We start from the raw sequence: 18,836 nt of genomic DNA, 5'->3' as shown, positions 1-18,836 counted from the left end.
ACATTAAATAATAACACACAATGATTCACATAGTGTTACCAGGTGCTTTATGAGCTCATTCTATTAGTGAAAGTAATGAAAAAGATTCATATAAACATAGGTACAGAAATGCTACGTTAGTGAATTATGGCTAGCGAAAAGGTTTGTACAGATTCTTGAGCAAACAGTGAAAAAAAACCTTACTGAAATTCTAGGAACCTAAATTATGGGGGTAAACTTGATGGTTTCTTATGGTTTTTGTCCTGACAGATTTAATAGAATAAGTTACAGAAGCATATCTCCAGTAGTTTTCATATTATTGGATGTAAAACAGAAAAATTTGTTGTTTAAAAACATATTTTTTTATGTTTGTAATACAAAAACTTTGTTAAATAACTAATAAATGCATAAAATTTATTATCAAAACTTGTAGAGAATTTAAACCTGAGAAAACTGATTAAAATAGCCCAACAAAAACAAATACAAATTCAAGAAAGTTGATTTTATTACCAACACAGAAAATAAAGTTAACATACTCTTACAATTAGTAAAATGTTAAGAAAATAAAAACTTAACTGATACATTTAATAAAGTTTAAAGATCTGTCCTACTTAATACATTTGGCTGCAAGCTTTCAGATTGCTTGCATTAATCTCCACAAGTCTGCATGAATGTACTTAATTTGTGCAGCAGCATTTATAATATAAGCAATCAACTCTTCACATGTATGAACTTTCCTCTTGTACATAATACTTTTCATTCAACCCCACATGTAAAAATTTAATGGTTTAGATCAGGTGATCTTAGTGACCAGGAGTGTGGCCCGCACGATGAAAGCAAGCACATACGATATCTTGATGCTGGTGGAACATCTTCTAATAGCAGCAGCAATTGTTCCTTAAGGAATTCCAAGTAAATGTCGGAATTTAGATGTCCTGAGAGAATGACTGGTCCAATAGCTGATCGTAAACTTGACCACACCACACACTGATTCTAAATCAGTATTGTAAATTACATTCTACTACTGTGTGTGGATTGACTTCTGCCCAAGTATGTTTGCTACAAAGGTTATTGATGCCACCCTGAGTAAACTGGGCCTCATTAGTATTAAAATGAAGTGTATAACTGGTGGTTCATATTCAACCTGTTGCAATATTGCAAATGAAGAGGAGGATCATCTCTTGGTTGAAGATTTTATACTCAATTATGGTAAGGATACAGCTTGCTGTTACAAATGTCCTCCACACCACTGACTGGGAAACTCCAAACCACCAGGAAAGGCGTTGTTTACTAACACCTGGACTGCATTGAGTGGCTTCTATATGGTTTCTTCAATCAATATCAGCATCATGATGGGCAGAGAGCTCACAGTGAGTACTAATACTGGGAAGTGTACCTGTTTCTTGTAACTTATCAAATGTTCCACTAATTGTTTTAGGATCTGGAACTCTACAGTTAGGAAAATGTCTTTGATATCCTACAGCGCAATTGCATTTCCATTACACATCCCTAAGATATATATACCATGTTGGCATATTACTCAGTCGTAAATAGCAAAGGCAATGTTGCATTACGACACCAAATAAAACAAACAAACACACACCACACACACACACACACACATACTTAATTAAACTGCAATGTACTGGTAACAATTCACAGCAGTAACTCAGAACATGCATTGCACTGATGACAAGACATAAAATGTATTGTTAGCCCGATGATCTCTGTGTTACCAACTTACAAAATCAAAAAATTCTCAAATTTTTAATTTGATAGTGAATTGGGAAAGAAACATGAACTATTATTGTCTGTCTGAGTAACATTAGTACTGGCTTTTTTGTTTAAAAAATTTTTATTTTATTTTTATCTTTAACACAACACTATTTATTATATCATTGCAATAAGTAGAAAAGCAAAAATATTTTGTACATGTAATCTCTTTGTTTTCATAAGTAATGTTAATTTAATAATAAAATCCAATTTCTTGAACCTGTATTTGTTTTTTATTGAACTATTTTACATCAATTTTCTCAGAATTAAAATTTCTACAAGTTTTTATAATAAAACTCATGCATTTATTAGTCACTTAACAAAGTTTTTATATTACAAACATAAAAAAATGTGTTTTGGATAACACATTTTTCTGTTTTACATCATTTATTATGAAAACTACTGAAGACATGGTTATTCAATTTGTCAGGTAGAAAAAACAATAAGAAATCAAGTTTACCCCCTTAATATGGATTCCTAAAATTTTAGTATGGTTTTATTTCACTCTTTGCCCAGGAATCAGGGCAAAATCTTTCACAAACTGTAACTAGCTAACAGAGCTCCTGCGTCCATGTTTATATGAACTTTTTTCATTATTTTCACTAGTAGAATGAGCTTAGAAAGTGCCGGTAACACTACATAAATCACTCTGTACAAACAGGAATTGGAATTTTCATGATGAATTCTTTTTTGATTGTTTAATGTACCAAGGAGAAAGGTGGTTCTTAAATATGTTACTCTTTAAATAGCCCCACAAGAAAAAATATGAAGCTATGAGATCACCATGATGATTGCTTCATTCTGTTGAAACTGTACGTCAGGGTTAAGTTCAGATTTCTCGGCTACTAAAGGACTAAACATTTTCACTCATTCAGACATACTGCACTGTCATGATAGCAACAGCATTAACATCATTCTCAAAGAATGTTGACTGCTTTTTCCAGAGGATGTTACTACTATATACTATATGGTGATTGTAATACTGTGATGTGGTTTTTGACATATTTCATTACGGTTATATGTTGCCAAGCACCAGAAGTTTTATTTATTTACAAACATGAGATTTATCATCGATTAGTATAAGACTGATGTCTTTGTTAACATTTATAAGATTCAAAAACTGGTGGCATAAGTCATACAATTAACTCAATTAGCATAATTTAATTCCTGTTTTGTACTACTTGAATCTTATTGAATGCTTAAGTAAATTCTTAAGAAAAATCTTTCAAACAATGGTCTTCAATAAACCGAAAACTACATTAACTGAATACAAAAGGGCAGACAGATATCTGCAAAAATGTGTCAATTGCCAAATGATCTGAATTATGGCGAACTATTACACAATTTATGAAATGACACATAATGACAGTAAAACAAATGGTTTTTCACAAGTGTAAGCTTGTTTTCAGGTGGCTCTAGAAGAAGAGTAATTTATTGCAGCATGTATTTTATAGTCCAATCAAAATTGTTTATCAGCAACCTGCTGCTCCCACCCTCACAGAAGTTATCTGAAGGACTGAAAGTGAGATGGTACCCGCTACATCGGAACATTCCTTTGAGTGTTTTGTCAATCACTTTTTATAATTCCACATGGGATAGGTCATAAAGCAAAATTTTCCCGCTCTCTTAATTACTACCTATGAAGTAGTGTTGGTGACATTTAACCTGACAACCACAGGTTCTGTACTAAAGATGCAGGAATCTGCAGAGTTACTCCACTGTTCATATTAATATGGTTTGGTGAAGGAAAGATTTGTTTCTAAACCTACCCATAGTTCCTTCCTGATAGTTCTACAAAAGCCCAACCTGCAGTTGAGATAGTTGTCAGATAAAGTATTTATCTTTGCAATAGATAATATATTGATTAGAGGAACATGTTACACAAATATTGCCAAGCTTCTCATTTATTAATAAATTAATAATTAATTTGTTAAAATTATTTTCACTTACAACTTTTACAATTGCTCTTTTAACCTTCAGTCATTCTTGCCAATTTTTATAACACAATCATTTGCCCACTGGATTTAATCAAACATCTACTTTTCCTTAATTACGATAATTTTTAATTGAATTTTTCTTATATTATTTTATTTAATGTTTTAGTTATTATTATTGTTTTAAAATTTAAATACAGTTACATTAATGTGGAAAACTGGTGAAAATAATGGGGAATACTATAACCAAATGGAGAATCAATTATGTTGATTCTCCATCTGGTTATAGTATTCCCCATTATTAGTAGTATTAGCAGTATTAGTAGCTTAGTAGTATTAGCAGTATTAGGCTTAAAAGAAATACCAAATGTTTGCTTTTAATCATGGGTAACAGATATGTAATATATTATAACATTGATTATGAAGAATGTTATATTAAAATCTTAATGTGTAAACTAATACAAAGTTATAGATTGCAAAAAAAAATAACTAAATACTTGATCAATAGAATTTTTGAAGAATAAAACAAATGTCCTTTTAAATTATTGGAACAACCTTATAATTAATAAGGTTAATAAAGTTTCTTTTGAATTAATTGAATTTAACTTTCATCAAATTAATTTAAGCTGAGAAAAAGAATTATGTGGCTTTACACATCTTTCCGTAAATTAAAAGACCAACTGGGTAAAAGATAAATGGATTACTTCAGAAAAAGATAAATGGATTAAACATTAAAAAAAATATATTAACTGTTTAAGAACAATATAAAACAAATGGAAAAATAATTTGGGGTTGTAAAAAGACCTCTCTCATTATAAAAGGAATGAATTAAACCATGAGAAATTTAATGATCAGAAAAGTAAGTAAAAAAAAAAATTACATGAACAAATATTAAATTAAATTAAAAAAAAACTATAATGTAAAATTAACAAGAAAATTACAACGTAATAAAACAGTTCCTCAAATGAGACCAAATTCATGGATTCTAAATGTCAAAACATAATGATCAGCAAAGTAAATTACCTGTCACAAGTACTATTTGATAATGTAGTGGAATCATTTTATAATTCCTTTAAAAAACTGATGAGAATAGTGAAATTTTTAGAAGTGGTGATGAAAAAACAAGAATCTGTCTGGTACTAGCGAAAAATTTATATTAAATGAAGTGTTTCTGGAAGCAATGGTTCTAAAAGAAATGGTATTTACCATTTAAATTTACCAAAAGTAAATTTTTTTATGTAGTCATTCAAAACATAAAAAATGTTAATTTTTTAAATTACCTTTATCTTATCACAAATTACAATCTAATTTCTATAGCAGAATGGTACCAGCTGTATGTTTCATTTAGATAGTAGAGTTCAAATCCTCATCAGGCTTGGCAATTTTTACAACCTAAAAGCTAATCTCATCAAAAAAAAAGTGGTAGGCTGGCAGTAATTTAGTATCAAAAAGAGTTAAGAATGCATAACAGACTTAGTGAATGGAAATATAATGTTATAGCTAACTCATGCCTCTATAAATTTATTGTTTTATTTATATGTAGTTTCTTCTTATTAAGTTCAGCTGTGTTACTAATTTTGCACATTTACTTTCCTTTACTGTGGCAAACATCCTTTCCTTAACATATTAACTGATGCTCATACTCAGGCACAAGTTGTTTACCGCCTGTTCTACCTTTTTTGTTTTATCCTATAATATTTACTTACCACACACACACATATACACATGCTTTTTCTTTCTTTTGATAAATTCTATTTTCTATCATCATGTTATGTTTATAAATTAAAATAGTACACAATTTTCATGTGTAAAATGAAAAATGTAAATTTGAACATTTTTTTAGATGTTTTATGAGATCAACACAGTTTTTCCACATCAAATGAAGGTTTTCCTGAATTCCAGCAAACTTTTTGACATGAAAATTATAGTAAATACTGAAAAATATAATATCACATTATTTTCACATATACAAAATTTCCTCATTACAAATACACACCAGCTGCTTTTCATCATTATCAAACACAGTGAACATTTCCATTACTAATATTAGTTTTCTTTGTTAGTCTTCTTTGTATAGTTTTTCTTTTCCAGTAGGAATATGATTAATAAAAATGATAAAAAGTACTGATAATATAGTTTTTCCTTATTTCTAGCTTTTACAAATACTTCTAAACTAAAGATCTAGCTGAATAGTTTATAGTTCGGCAGGATACTTTCACATTCTACACAACTCTGGGGATGGGTTAAGTATGGGCACAGGATATTTTAATGATGTAGTCTGTATTGTAAGCCAAAATTTTCCTGTTGGTATGGTAATCATAGCTAAGTTGAATTTAGCACATTTCCTTTTGTATTTTATAAATAAACTTCCTTAACGATTGATTATATTTTGTACTCACTGTTTATTTTTCTTTATTATTTTTTTAACTAATAATAATTAATGTAAATAGGTGTCTAGAATTTTATTGAATAATTTATATCAATAACTCTTTGCCTCAAGTCTCTATATTTAAATATTTAGCCTCAAGTTTCTATATTTAAAGAGTTAAAAACCGAAGAGAATATAGTACTCTGTGTCAAGAGTAAGTATAAAATAATGTATGCCTTACAATTTTTTTTGACCCTTCAAATGTGGAATTCTGTAGCTCAGAAGAAACTGTACACACATGATCCCTGCATTTTGATTTCTAACTGTTTTTATTCTCAGCTGAAAACAAAGGTCTCTTTACATTATGTCTGAAATCAGATGCTGAAGTTAACTAATATTTACTAACTTTTTCTTTAGTATAAATAAATTACAAAAATTAAATGCTGTAGAAGGAAATAACTAAACTGTAGAGCATACAATAATGAAAATAACTTGAATAAATAAGTTAAATGTAGAAATCCACATCACTTTTACACCTGAACAATTAAATTACAAAGAAGCCGCTTACCCTAATATAAGTGAATATAAATATTATTCTGGTACAGTAACAGTATGCTAAAAAATTACTTGTTCTGAAACACCAGAAGTCCAGTGACCAAGCCTTCTAAACACAGTAAATCGTAGCGATTAGCTGGAATGTCGATCCGATAAATTATTTCTTCTGATGCCTCTTTGGATACCTCTTCTCCTTGTTCTTTACATAACATTTGTTTTTCAGTGGTCTATAAGAAAGAAAAAATGAACTAACAGAATGATAATTTAAGTAAGAAATGTCAATATAATGAATATATTGTTATATCTCCAAATTCACAACTTTATAAAAATGTTTATTATTATAAGCAAAACAAAACTTACACAGTCACACATTTATACATACTGAAAAGTATTTAAACTGTTCCATTACACATATAAAACTGCAAAACATCTAAGCGGCATTGACTAATGTAGTTATTACCTACCAACACTTCCATCCTTCACACACGAGTACCTGATGACAAGAGGACACGCACCCCTATGCGCACGATGCAATTGCCGCACGACTGTGCGCCACATACTGTTATGCATATGTTATGTGGCATTGCGTCGTAAATTTAAACTACCCAGAAACATCCGTGGTGTCTTGTGCAATGATAAAGAAGTTTTAAACCGAATGTTTCTGTTTTTGCATAGTGTAAGGTTAACACAAAAAATTTGATATAAAAATTTAATTTCTATAGTTCTATGTTTTGTTTTTTTATCAGAGCCTTTTACACTCCCTATCGATATTTGTAAAATTTTATATATATATATATATATATATTTTTTTTTTTTGCTTTTGTTTTACAAATTTCGTCTGTGATATTAGTTGTAAGATTTTAGTGATATTAGTGGTAAGTCTTTAAACATAATAGTTTTATGTATTAGTTTTAAGTTTTATTTATTTTTACTATTTTAGTTTTTAACTTAGTTTTAGGTTTTATGCTAGTGTTTTTATTTTTTTAGCTTTTTTTATATTCTTTTAGTGCTTTTGTTAACCGAGAATGGGCCTTTAACAACCATTTCGGACTTTGTTAAATTGTATTTTCTTTTATTTTTTTTACCTGTGATATTAGTTTTAAGTTTTACTTTTATCTAATAGTTTTAATTACTTTTATTTATTTATTTATTTAAAAAATCTGGGTGATAACGTGCAGACGTTTTTCGCCCCCCCCCCCCCACCAAAAAAAAACTTCCATCTTGTTTATTATTCCTTGCACAGAAAAAACATCTAAAATTGTTTTCTCCATTTAAGTTATTTTAAACAAATTATATTGTTATTATATAGAACCATTTCTACCAACTGAACTTTGAAGTTTCCCAAAACTTAATAAAACATTTTCTAAAATAAAAAAGGTATTCAGAAGATATTTTCAATATTATTTAAACTAAAACATTTATTATTATATAGACCATAATGTTATTTAGTATCTCTGGTCTTTCCCATCTTGGCAGTTTGGGGCAGGCAAAAAGGAAAAAAAGGAGAAAGGATCCAGAATCGGTGAGCCAACCTGCCATGCTGGACACACTGCCAATAGGTGAGATTGCTCATTAGAGTTGCAAGGACATTTCCCTGAGTTGAGTAATACTTGATTGATTGATCCTACAGAAAGAAAAGCAGGAAAAAAGAAAAAAAAGACTTCAAAAAGAGTGTTACTGTCATGATACCAAAGAAAGCAGGAGCAGATAGAAGTGAATACAGAACAATTAGTTTAACTACTCATGCATCAAAAATTTAAACTAGAAATCCATATAGAAGAATTGAGAGGAGAGTGAAAGAACTATTAGGAGAAGACCAATTTGGTTTCAAGAAAAGTATAGGGACAAGAGAAGCAATTTTAGCACTCAGATTAATAGTAAAGTAAGAATAAATAAAAGCAAACCAACATGCATGACATTTATAGACTTAGAAACGGCATTTGATAACATAGACTGGAATAAAATGTTTAGCATTTTAAAAAATTTAGGGTTCAAGTATAAAGACAGAAGAATTGCTAACATTTACAGGAACCAAACTGCAACAGTAATAATTGAAGAGCATAAGAAGCAGTAATAAAACAGGGAGTCAGACAAGGATGTCTTCCCTATCCCTATTACTTTTTAATCTTCACATAGAACTAGTAGTTAATGATGTTAAAGAACAGTTTAGATCAGAATAACACTGCAAGATGAAAAGATAAAGATGCTACGATTTGTTGATGATATGGTAATTCTAGCCGAGAGCAAAAAAGATTTAAAAGAAACAATGAATGGCATGGATGAAGTCCTATGCAAGAACTACCATGTAAAAATAAACAAGAACAAAATGAAAGTAATGAAATGTAGTAGAAATAAGTAGTGTAAGTAGATGGACCACTGAATATAAAAACAGGATGTGAAAAAAATGTAGAGTTAGAAGAATATGGTTATTTGGGAAGAATTACTAAAGAAAGATGAAGCAGGAGGTTCCAAAATGTCAAACAGCACAAGCAAAACAAGCTTTTTTTTTAATATAAAAAATTATATTTGCTTACAAATATAATTTGTAAGCAAATTATATTTCAGTCAGAAATATAATTTGCTTACATCAAAAATTAAATCCGGAAAACATTTTTGAAAGTATATGTTTAGAGTGTAGCTTTATATGGAAGTGAAACTTGGACGTTTGGATTACCTGAAAAAAAAGTTTAAATCTTTTGAAATGAGGTGCTGTAGGAGAATGCTAAAAATCAAATGGGTGGATAAAGTGACAGATGAAAAGGTATTACAGCAAATTGATGAAGAAAGAAACATTTGAAAAAAATGTAGCTAAAAGAAGAGACAGACTTATAGGCCACATGTTAAGGCATACTGAAATAGTCACTCGGATATTGTTGGGACAGGTAGATGGGAAAAATTGTGCAGGCAGGCAATGTTTGGAATATGTAAAACAAATTGATAGAGAACTAGAATGTAGGGGTTATACCGAAATGAAACAACTGGTACTAGGTAGGGAATCTTGGAGAGCTGCATCAAACCAAATGACTGAAGACAAAAAAAAATGAAAACATGCCCTCAATGCTGTGGTCTGCTTTCAGGAGCAAGGTCAATGCCTACACCCTCCTACACAGCAGCTCCAACACAGAGTTCTCCACACATCTATTCTCATCCAACAGCAAAACTGAAAACTAATCTAGGGTTTCCTATCTCCAATTGGGTAGCCTGTTTGCGCAGGATTGGCGTGGTAGCTTTATTTCAACCAGTCTTAAGTTTAATTCCCAACAAATATCAGGCATTTTTTCACACAGCTGAAATCATTTATCCATCTCTTTTTCCTTTCAAATTCAGTTTTTGTAATTCTATTATAAGAAATAGATTATACATCAGTGAAAAGAGGTGTATACTGCATAAAGACAGAAAAAAATGTTAATATTTATGTGCTATTTTTTTAAATTGCAGGCAGCAATTTAAAAAAAAAAAAGCAAATTAAATGATTATACGTAGTTGCTATTTTCAAAATAGAGAGAGATATTCCAATTTTCAACGAGTCAAATTTTTAATATTTTGTTTCAAATAATATTCTGAAAATGTAAAAAAACCTGGCTTTTCTTTTCTTTGAAAACCATTTTAGAGGGTATGGGAAATCAATTTTAGTGGTGCTTCCTTTGTGCCCAGACTTCTTTCATCCTTTGAGAGTATTGTTCCTTCTTTTCTTGTGTCCACTTCTCTGGATTATTATTAACTTCATAAAAGAATTGTTCAAATCTGACTGGAATGAAAATAAAAAGTTGACAGTACTAAAATGAACTGGATGGCTGACAGGTAGGTGAAATGATATCTGAAGAAAAAAACACCTGGGTAACATAATATTTATTATATACTAATATAATGCAAATATGGTGAAAATGCAAATATGGTGAAATTTCTTTTAACACATGGTGCAAATAGTCACTTCAATACAACTATTTAATTTACAAAAGAAACATTTATCCTTATACTACCAAAATATGACATTAATTAAGTTATTACAATATTACTCGTAGGTAATTCTATGATCAGATATTAATGTAATATAAAATTAATACAAACCACTTCATCAAGTTCCAGTCCAAAATCAAAACACAGGTTGTTAAATTCTTCATCAGCTGAAACAATTAGAAAGCAATGAAAGAATGAATAATATTAGTTTTTAAAAAATTGTATTGGTAGTAAACAGTTAAATTAACATTTTTCTTAAAATTCTATTATTACTCATTTAACAAAGCTATTGTACTATAAACTTAAAAAAACAAAAACTTGTTTTGAATTTTGTGTTTTATGTAGGATATCTTAAAAACTATTAAAGTTACAGTTCTGGGATCTGTTTTATCCTATTTCACAGCTCAAATTACATAAGAAGCCAACAATTTTGCTGCTTAATTTGGGTCCCAAATATTACAGTAAGGTTTTTTTTATTAGAAGAGCTGAAATCTGAGCAAAATCTTTCATTAGCTGCAACTCAAAAACAAATGTTTCCAGACCTACATTTTTATGAACTTTTTTCATTATTTTCACCAGTAGAACATTCCCTGAAAGTTTCTCTGTTTCTTCATGGGACATCTTGTATGTAGTAGTAGCATTATAATTAACATGTTAATACGTACATGTATGTATATATTTCCCCCGCACACGCGCACCCCCCCCCCTCCCACACACACTTGAGTATATAACTTTTTTATTTTCTGTTGCTTCAATTCAAGGTGATGATATCTGAAATGATGTCTTACCATAAGGTCAATTTGTTTAACAGAATTTAACTTATTAAGGGGTTACATGTATATTGAGTATCTAGTTAAATAATTAAAGTATGCTAAACTTAAAACCCTTCTTCATATTAAAAAAGGAATGTATTTAAAAATTAAACTATTTATAGAAACTTTATATAACAAACATTATTAATTTTTCAATATTTTTTGTATAAAGTTTTGTGTAATTATGTATATATATTTTAATTAAGGAGGTAGTTTTTTCACTTTAAAGAAAACATGACAGCGAAAGGGAAACTCAACACAATAAAAAGTAGGTAGCAAAACTAGGCTTGCAATGCAGATTCATTCCTGCAACAAGTTTCAATATGAGTTCCTATCAAAATTCATCATATCTATACAAGGATTGTACTCATATATTTTTACAAGATTTATCTATAAGTCTGTATTTTACTTCAGTGAAGTAAGGTGATGTAAATTATTAATGTTTAGTATTTTGAGAGTTCTACTCATTTTTTTACAATTTTCATAACAAAAAATGTAGTGCAGTAATAGTAGTATCGAACATTTTTTTTTGACAAAGACTGTAAAAATTAAGAAAATTCACTGAAATTATATCTTTTTCTAATTATGATGAAAAGGAATAATTTCTTCATAGTATAAAAACAAGAAGGGATTACAAAACCTGATTGTTTGTTAGGTAAGTAAAACTGTTCATATTTATCATGAAACAAACTATTTGTTAAAATGTAATCGATTTCATAACAACTCTTTTCATAATCATAAAAAGAAAATATCTTCTTCCTTGAGAGGGATAACTATAATTTTTATGAAAAGGATAAACATCACAGAATCAACATAATTCCTGGTAAATTTTATACTCTATTGGAACAGTTTTAAACTTTAACGAAGTTGAATTAAGCCAACATGCCAATTATTCAGTCCGTAAAATATGAGAAAAATGAAGTGACTTCTGATAAGTTTTCTATATAACTAGTCACCATTTAGAACATAGTACACCATTTTAATGTTTTCAAAAAGAGTTTGTTTTAGAGCTACAAAAAAGGTCTAACCATATGGCAAAAATATATTTATTTTTGGATGAGTGCTAGAAAATACAAAACTAACAAAAACATTTTCAATTTGAACTATCCCTCTAATGAAGATTTTAAAATACTGGCTTATTGATACTACTTTACTACTGTAAATGGCCATGTGACAGGATTGGAGGTACTGTCAAATGGTTAATCAAAAAGGAAGTCTTCAAGGTCAATCTGAAAATCAAATTATAATGGCTGAAACACGTATAAACATTGTAATGAAAATATTAATGATCTCATTAAATTTATATAAATGTTGGACATAATTCACGTAAAAAATAGTCTGGAAGATAGATAATAGATTTCTTACAATTATCCATATAAGGAATGTCATTCTTCATTCCAAAAAAGTTAATTTACATTAAAAGTTGTCATTATTTCAAGATCACATTAACCTACAAAGCAGGTTAACCTACAAAGTAAATATTCAAAAAAATTGTGAATAAATATGTGTGGTATTTACAACAGTAGATCATAATAAATGTAACAGCATAAACAAATTTTTCATTCATTTTTTCATCCTTGTAATCCAAGCTCTTCTTTCCACCTGTCAAGATACTTTAACATATGGGTGAACTTGAAAATGCCCAGAGGAAAATCTACCAGCAACAAGTGAATGGATTCATAATATTAGTTCAGAACTCCATTTATACAAAGCTCATTGCTGCTACAGGTATTATTTAAAATAGTTGGTGTTTTATTTATACACTGTTTTATATCCTCTAATTATTAGGTATTTTAATGTTTATTAGATGCTTTAGTATGGTTGATAGCATAAAATTAAGTTTAAACTTTTAAAGTACTTTCAAAATAGAACGTTAAAATGCTTTCTCACTAAACTCCATGACAATATATTAACTGAACTAAAAAAATTTACTTACATGAAGTAAATGAATTTTTATTGTACAAAATTTAATCAACAACGTCAAAAGTACCACAAAAAACTTTTCTGAAATAGAATAATTGGATAAATTACAAATGAATGGCAAGTAGAAAACACTGGTTTGATAGCCTCTCTTTTTACTTATATTTTATGATTTTCAAAATTCTATAAGAGTTTACCCCCAATAACAGAATATGAGAGTTAAACAATACAAACACATCAACTATAAGTAAATTTTGTAATAATATTTTTTTTTGCATTCAGTTCCTTTTTAGATACAGCTTGCCAAATATGGCTGAAATGTGTAAGGTGGAATTATGAAACACTTTAAAAAAAAATATGAAGCAGGGTTTTAATATTGAATTTAATTTTCTAATTGTCTGTGCTTTATTTAATATGGAGTATCAATTTGTATACTTAATTCCTTAATAGGTTAAAACTCTTAAAGTTGGTAAAAAAATATAATTTTATGAAAAAATGCTAGTCAAATTTTTTTGCAGTGAATAAAAGAAAATATAATGTTAATTTTCTATTCTATAGCTCAAAATATACTTAAGTTTTGTGATTTTTATATGAAACATGTTTAGATGGTTTGGAAAATGTACCAAGAAGCAGAAATAACTGCACAATTAAATTTTACTAATCAACATTTTACTAAACTATAATTTTTGTAAAACTTCATTTTTTGAAAATGGCAATGTATATTAAAAATACGATGCATATGCAATAAGTACAGGGAATAAAAATCTTATGATTGAGTCAAGTTATTTTTCCGTCTAAATGTTGCTTGTTTAAAACAGTCTTGTTTTGGAGAATCATATATTTTTTTGGATTACTTAACATTATTTTTCACAATTCCTTCACACCACAATTTTACAAGATAACTACAGTAATAATTTTTCCATACTAAGACTAGAGATGTAGTATTATATTTAACATTTAGGAATATTTTAAATACCATAATATCTACCATAAACACTAAAGGTATAGACAAAACAGTTATTACTAAATGAACATATAATCGACAATGATTTGTAACATGCAAGGGAGGGCAAAAATCTGGAAAATTTTATCTTGGCTTCTAGTATGAATATGTCTGACACAGATTGTAAAGCTTTTCTAGAGTTATACTCAGTATTTGATGCATTAAAAATACAGTGTTCCAAAATGTAATCATTTCAATTAACAAAATTGTTCATTGTTTTTTCAATTTTTTTTTTTTTTTTTTTTTTAAGCATTATTTGTAATTTCAGATTAGAGAATCCTCATTTGGATTTTTTTTTAATATTTATTTTTTATATTAATTTTCAAGTGATTTGTATGGGGTTGAATTTTTAAATTCACAGTGTTATTGCATCTTGTTTTATCATAGAAGCTCACTCAACTGAAATTTAAAAAACTATTTACAAAACGTTTTAATAGGATTAAATAAAACTTAGTCCCTACATACAGGATATTCAATAAACCTTAAAAAGTAGTAAATTAAATTACCTTTTTTATCAATATTTTTTATTTTCACCTGACATTTCATCTATCATACTTTCCTTGTTGTAATACGTGTAGAAGCACATACGAGATTATAATAATAAAAGGTGTGTGATCACTTACATATTTGTGCTACTTTATCTGTTTATAATTTGAGAGGGATATGAATTCTTTAATTGAGTAAAAAAAAATATTTCTCAATTACAAAATTCAATGTTTTCATAAAAACAGTTGTATATAACAAGTTTTAAAATAATATGATAACTCCATCAATTTTTGCCCTATAGCGAAAGATAAAAAAAATGCATTTATGTATAAAACAATATGGTGGCAGGTACGATGGAGGCAAAGATTGTCAACACACACACACATCTGTACAGACATCACAGTCCTTCTTCACCCAGTTTATCTGTATATAATAAATATTAATTTCTGAGTGAGTTCTCAGTGTTAATTTTATTATTATTGTACTATACAACTGCTTTACTTATTTTTTAATATGTAAATAATTGCTATATAAATACATCACTTCATGTGTCTAGTAGCAAATAAAGAAAAAATGTTGTTTTAATAGTATTAACGATAATGTTATTGAATTTACCAACTGCAACAGAATGTTTCACAAAAATTTCTAAAAATTTGGAAATAATCATTAAAAAAAGTTTCCCATATTATAATTTTGTTTATTTTAAAGGGTCATTTATACAGCAGTAAAGAATCAAGGAAAGAGAAGAAAATGTATGTGCTTAACTTGAAATGTACGGCAAAGAAAAGGCTTGCATACCACTGAATTTTTAATTTATTTAACAGAAGTTTATTTAATGTTGATAATTTTATAGTTTAAATAACATAATTCTGTCAACAAACAACTATTTAATTTGGTTTTAATGTCATTATTAAATTAAAAACATATAACTATATACTTTTTACTTATGTTAAAAAAGAAATACAAGTAAAACAATAAAATTGTAGTAACAAATAAACATAGGATAAATAAAACTAGTTACTAACAAAAAATAAATATTTTTATAAGTGAAGCCGAGTATTTAAAAAAAAGTAATAATAATTTATGAATGTTACCGATACAGGATTTGAACCAGGTTATCCATTATATCATTTGCTAAGATATAATGGCACTTGTGCACTTTAGGTGGTACCAGTTTGAAAAACTTTTTGTCTAAAAATGATCGATTCTAGACCTATTTTACATCCCGATAATGAATATGTTATTCTCTTGATCAGCAGATTGATATTTTTTTATGTTAGGTGATATTATTTAATAATCCAAAAGTTTGCTGCTTATAATTATAGATATAAATTAACCAAACTTAACCTATGCTCGCTAACCTAGACTAATTAACAGTAATGTTTTGATTATTTAAATGAATAAATAATTGCAATAATTACTTTATTTATTATTTAAATACTCAAAAACTTACTGTGTTAATTAGTCAAGGTTAGCGAGCATAGGTTAAATAATATTTATAAAATAAATAAATAAATATAGATGGTTATAAAAATGGCAACATAATGGTTATAGCAGGTGATATTATTTCAAACTGTGATACCACCTAAAGTGCACAAGTGCCTATATAATTTCAGACCAATTAATAGATCACTAGATTTTTGTAGTGCTTTAATAAATGTAAATAAGTCTGATATTATGGATGTTAATGCATTACACAATATACTCAAAAACTTAGCAATATCGGATAATGTTTCACAGATCTAAGTTGAAATTAAGCCTCATTTCTGTCAGGTGTAAATTTTAACAGAATAGGCTTTACAAAATGTACTACATCCACATAATGTAGTTCGGTAAACCTAAAAAATCTATTTGTTCCATTTCTGTATCATATTTATAGCATCTCAAATATTTCTACTTACAATCAATATAGCCGATTACTGCTTCACAAATAAATAATGAAGTAACTTCTGATTCATCATCATAACAGTGCAAGCCAATAAGCTTGCTATTTTTTTTACACAATTCACAAAGTTTAAGACTAATATGTGGGAATGTGGGTATAATGCTTGTAGAATACCTGAATCAAAGTACAAATCTATTAACTAAAGCCTCTTTTTGACTAGCTGGCCAAGATGTGGTAGTCAGAAATGTTACTTTAAAACTTCTGGTCTTGGATTATTTAGTTTTTTATATATCTTCCTTCTTGTTAGAATACATGTCTAAATACACCTAAATTGAAATAATAAAATAAATTAAATGATTAACGTTAATTATCGGACTTAGAAGTTCATAATACGGCAATAAGAGGGTAAACATGCCGGTAAAAGGTGCATACAACTAATTACATACAGCGATGGAATCGAACTGTTTATAACAATAAAACGTTACAGTGAATCAAATAACGTAACTTCAACTTAATAATAAGAAAACTTACTATATTCCTTCCCTAACGCTTTAAAAAGCAAATCTCTTTTAATTCCAATAGTTGGCATTATGAAAGTTGTACAACATATATCAAACAAGGATTAATTAATCTCTTCTTACAAATAATAACCTCAATCAACACGCATCATAAATTGAACGAAGAATTGCTGTGAATTGTAGTTCTTAATATTATCGATCTTTTTCACGATTTAAACGAGGTATTGCGGACCTGTCTTTTTTTTCTGTTTAACCTCCTGGGCCGCAGTTAAGCATTACTGTACAGAGGATGAGATGAATGATTTGTAGCGTGTGTGAAAAATGCCATGCATGACCGGGATTCGAACCCGGGACCTCCGGTACCTGTCTGCTTACATTCATCTATACATACACATAAATTCAAGAGTTTCCTGTTAGTTATCTTAAAACTAAAGAATCAATTGACATTTTCAGATTTATATCGTCCTGTCTTAATAACTCCGTAACTAGTAGTCTCAGAGACGTAAATGCGGTGTCATTTACATGGTCATCTCGCCGGTACAACTTTGAGTTTGCGTTACTGGCAGGCGGGGAGGGAGCACAGCGCAAATCGGCCAAAACTGGCGCTCTCGCTCAATCTCATTCAGTGTAGCTCACAACCTAGACGTGATAGTGAGGTGATTCGAGTGTTTGTGTTTAGAATTTGTCGAGTTAGATCGATTTAAGTAATAATAAGTGTATTTTGGACAATATTTATGCGTAAAAAATTAAAGTAAACATGTAAAAAAGTATAAAAATTCAGTATGTCAGCCTCAGCCCGCGAAAAAGCGACCCGAAAATATAAATAACGCTTATCGTTGGAAAGGAGAGGTTATGAGCCACACACAGGTATCCCAATGTCCGGCGCCGAGCGAGCAAGACTATTCGGGAGCGTCGCAAAGCTGGTACGGCGCGCTCAGTGAACGGCACTGACAGCGCGAGCACCTCTACCGCTGCTTATTATGCCTTTTGTCTCTTACTTCTCATATCACAGACCAATGTTGAATAAATTTGTCGTCGAATATTAGTTGAAATGAACATCAATCATGTACCATTTAGTGCCTGTTTCATGTTAAAAATAAATTTAGTATGTAGTCAACGTCTCGTTTTTATTTCAATCCGATTCACTAGAAGTGACTCGCTGACATACAGATCGATTAATTTATCTGTAGAGTTGGCCAAATGAAGAAACTAAAATTTTCCACTGGAGACTTTCAGTTTTGTTAAAAAAAAAAAAAAAAATACAATGTGGCTCTCCCATTTGACTGTACAGATAAGTAGGTCTGTCTGTAGCTTGGAGGAACTTCATCCAAGATCTGTAACGTTTCATCTTAAGCCAACGGCCGTGCGCCCTGACTCAGCTCCACCCGATTTTTCCAGGATGGTTTAGGAGTGATGAATATGGTGGAAATCCACGTTTACTTCTTGAATGTTTAAGATATCAAACCAAATTGGGCCCTTTTTAAACTGATCCCTGAATATGTGACAAAGCATAAATTGCAAATTATTATTATTACAAATATTTTTAAGAACGTATTTTGATGTGACGGTGTAATTTAGTATTCACGGATGTGGTCGTTGTCCAAGAAAAGAGTGCACTGTTGCCAAGCAGATATTATATCAATCTT

At 29.3% G+C, this 18,836-nt stretch overlaps 1 protein-coding gene across 1 annotated transcript in view; it reads right to left on the bottom strand.

Moving 5' to 3' along the window:
• The window catches only part of beta-PheRS (phenylalanine--tRNA ligase beta subunit), a 93,596-nt gene extending 76,246 nt beyond the window's left edge, over positions 1-17,350 (bottom strand). The window contains exons 1-3 of the mRNA XM_075363951.1: positions 17,204-17,350; positions 10,678-10,733; positions 6,682-6,836 (exon numbers count right to left, since the gene is read on the bottom strand). Of these exons, the coding sequence (XP_075220066.1) occupies positions 6,682-6,836; positions 10,678-10,733; positions 17,204-17,261 (269 nt within the window). The 5' untranslated portion in view covers positions 17,262-17,350. The remainder of the gene's footprint in view (positions 1-6,681; positions 6,837-10,677; positions 10,734-17,203) is intronic.
• Between the last annotated feature and the right edge of the window lie 1,486 nt (positions 17,351-18,836).

This window comes from Lycorma delicatula, chromosome 1 (assembly GCF_047948215.1).
Source record: "Lycorma delicatula isolate Av1 chromosome 1, ASM4794821v1, whole genome shotgun sequence".
Taxonomy (NCBI): Eukaryota; Metazoa; Arthropoda; class Insecta; order Hemiptera; family Fulgoridae; genus Lycorma; species Lycorma delicatula.
The sequence above is the reverse complement of the archived record's forward strand: the minus strand, read 5'-3'. Positions and strand labels throughout refer to the sequence as shown.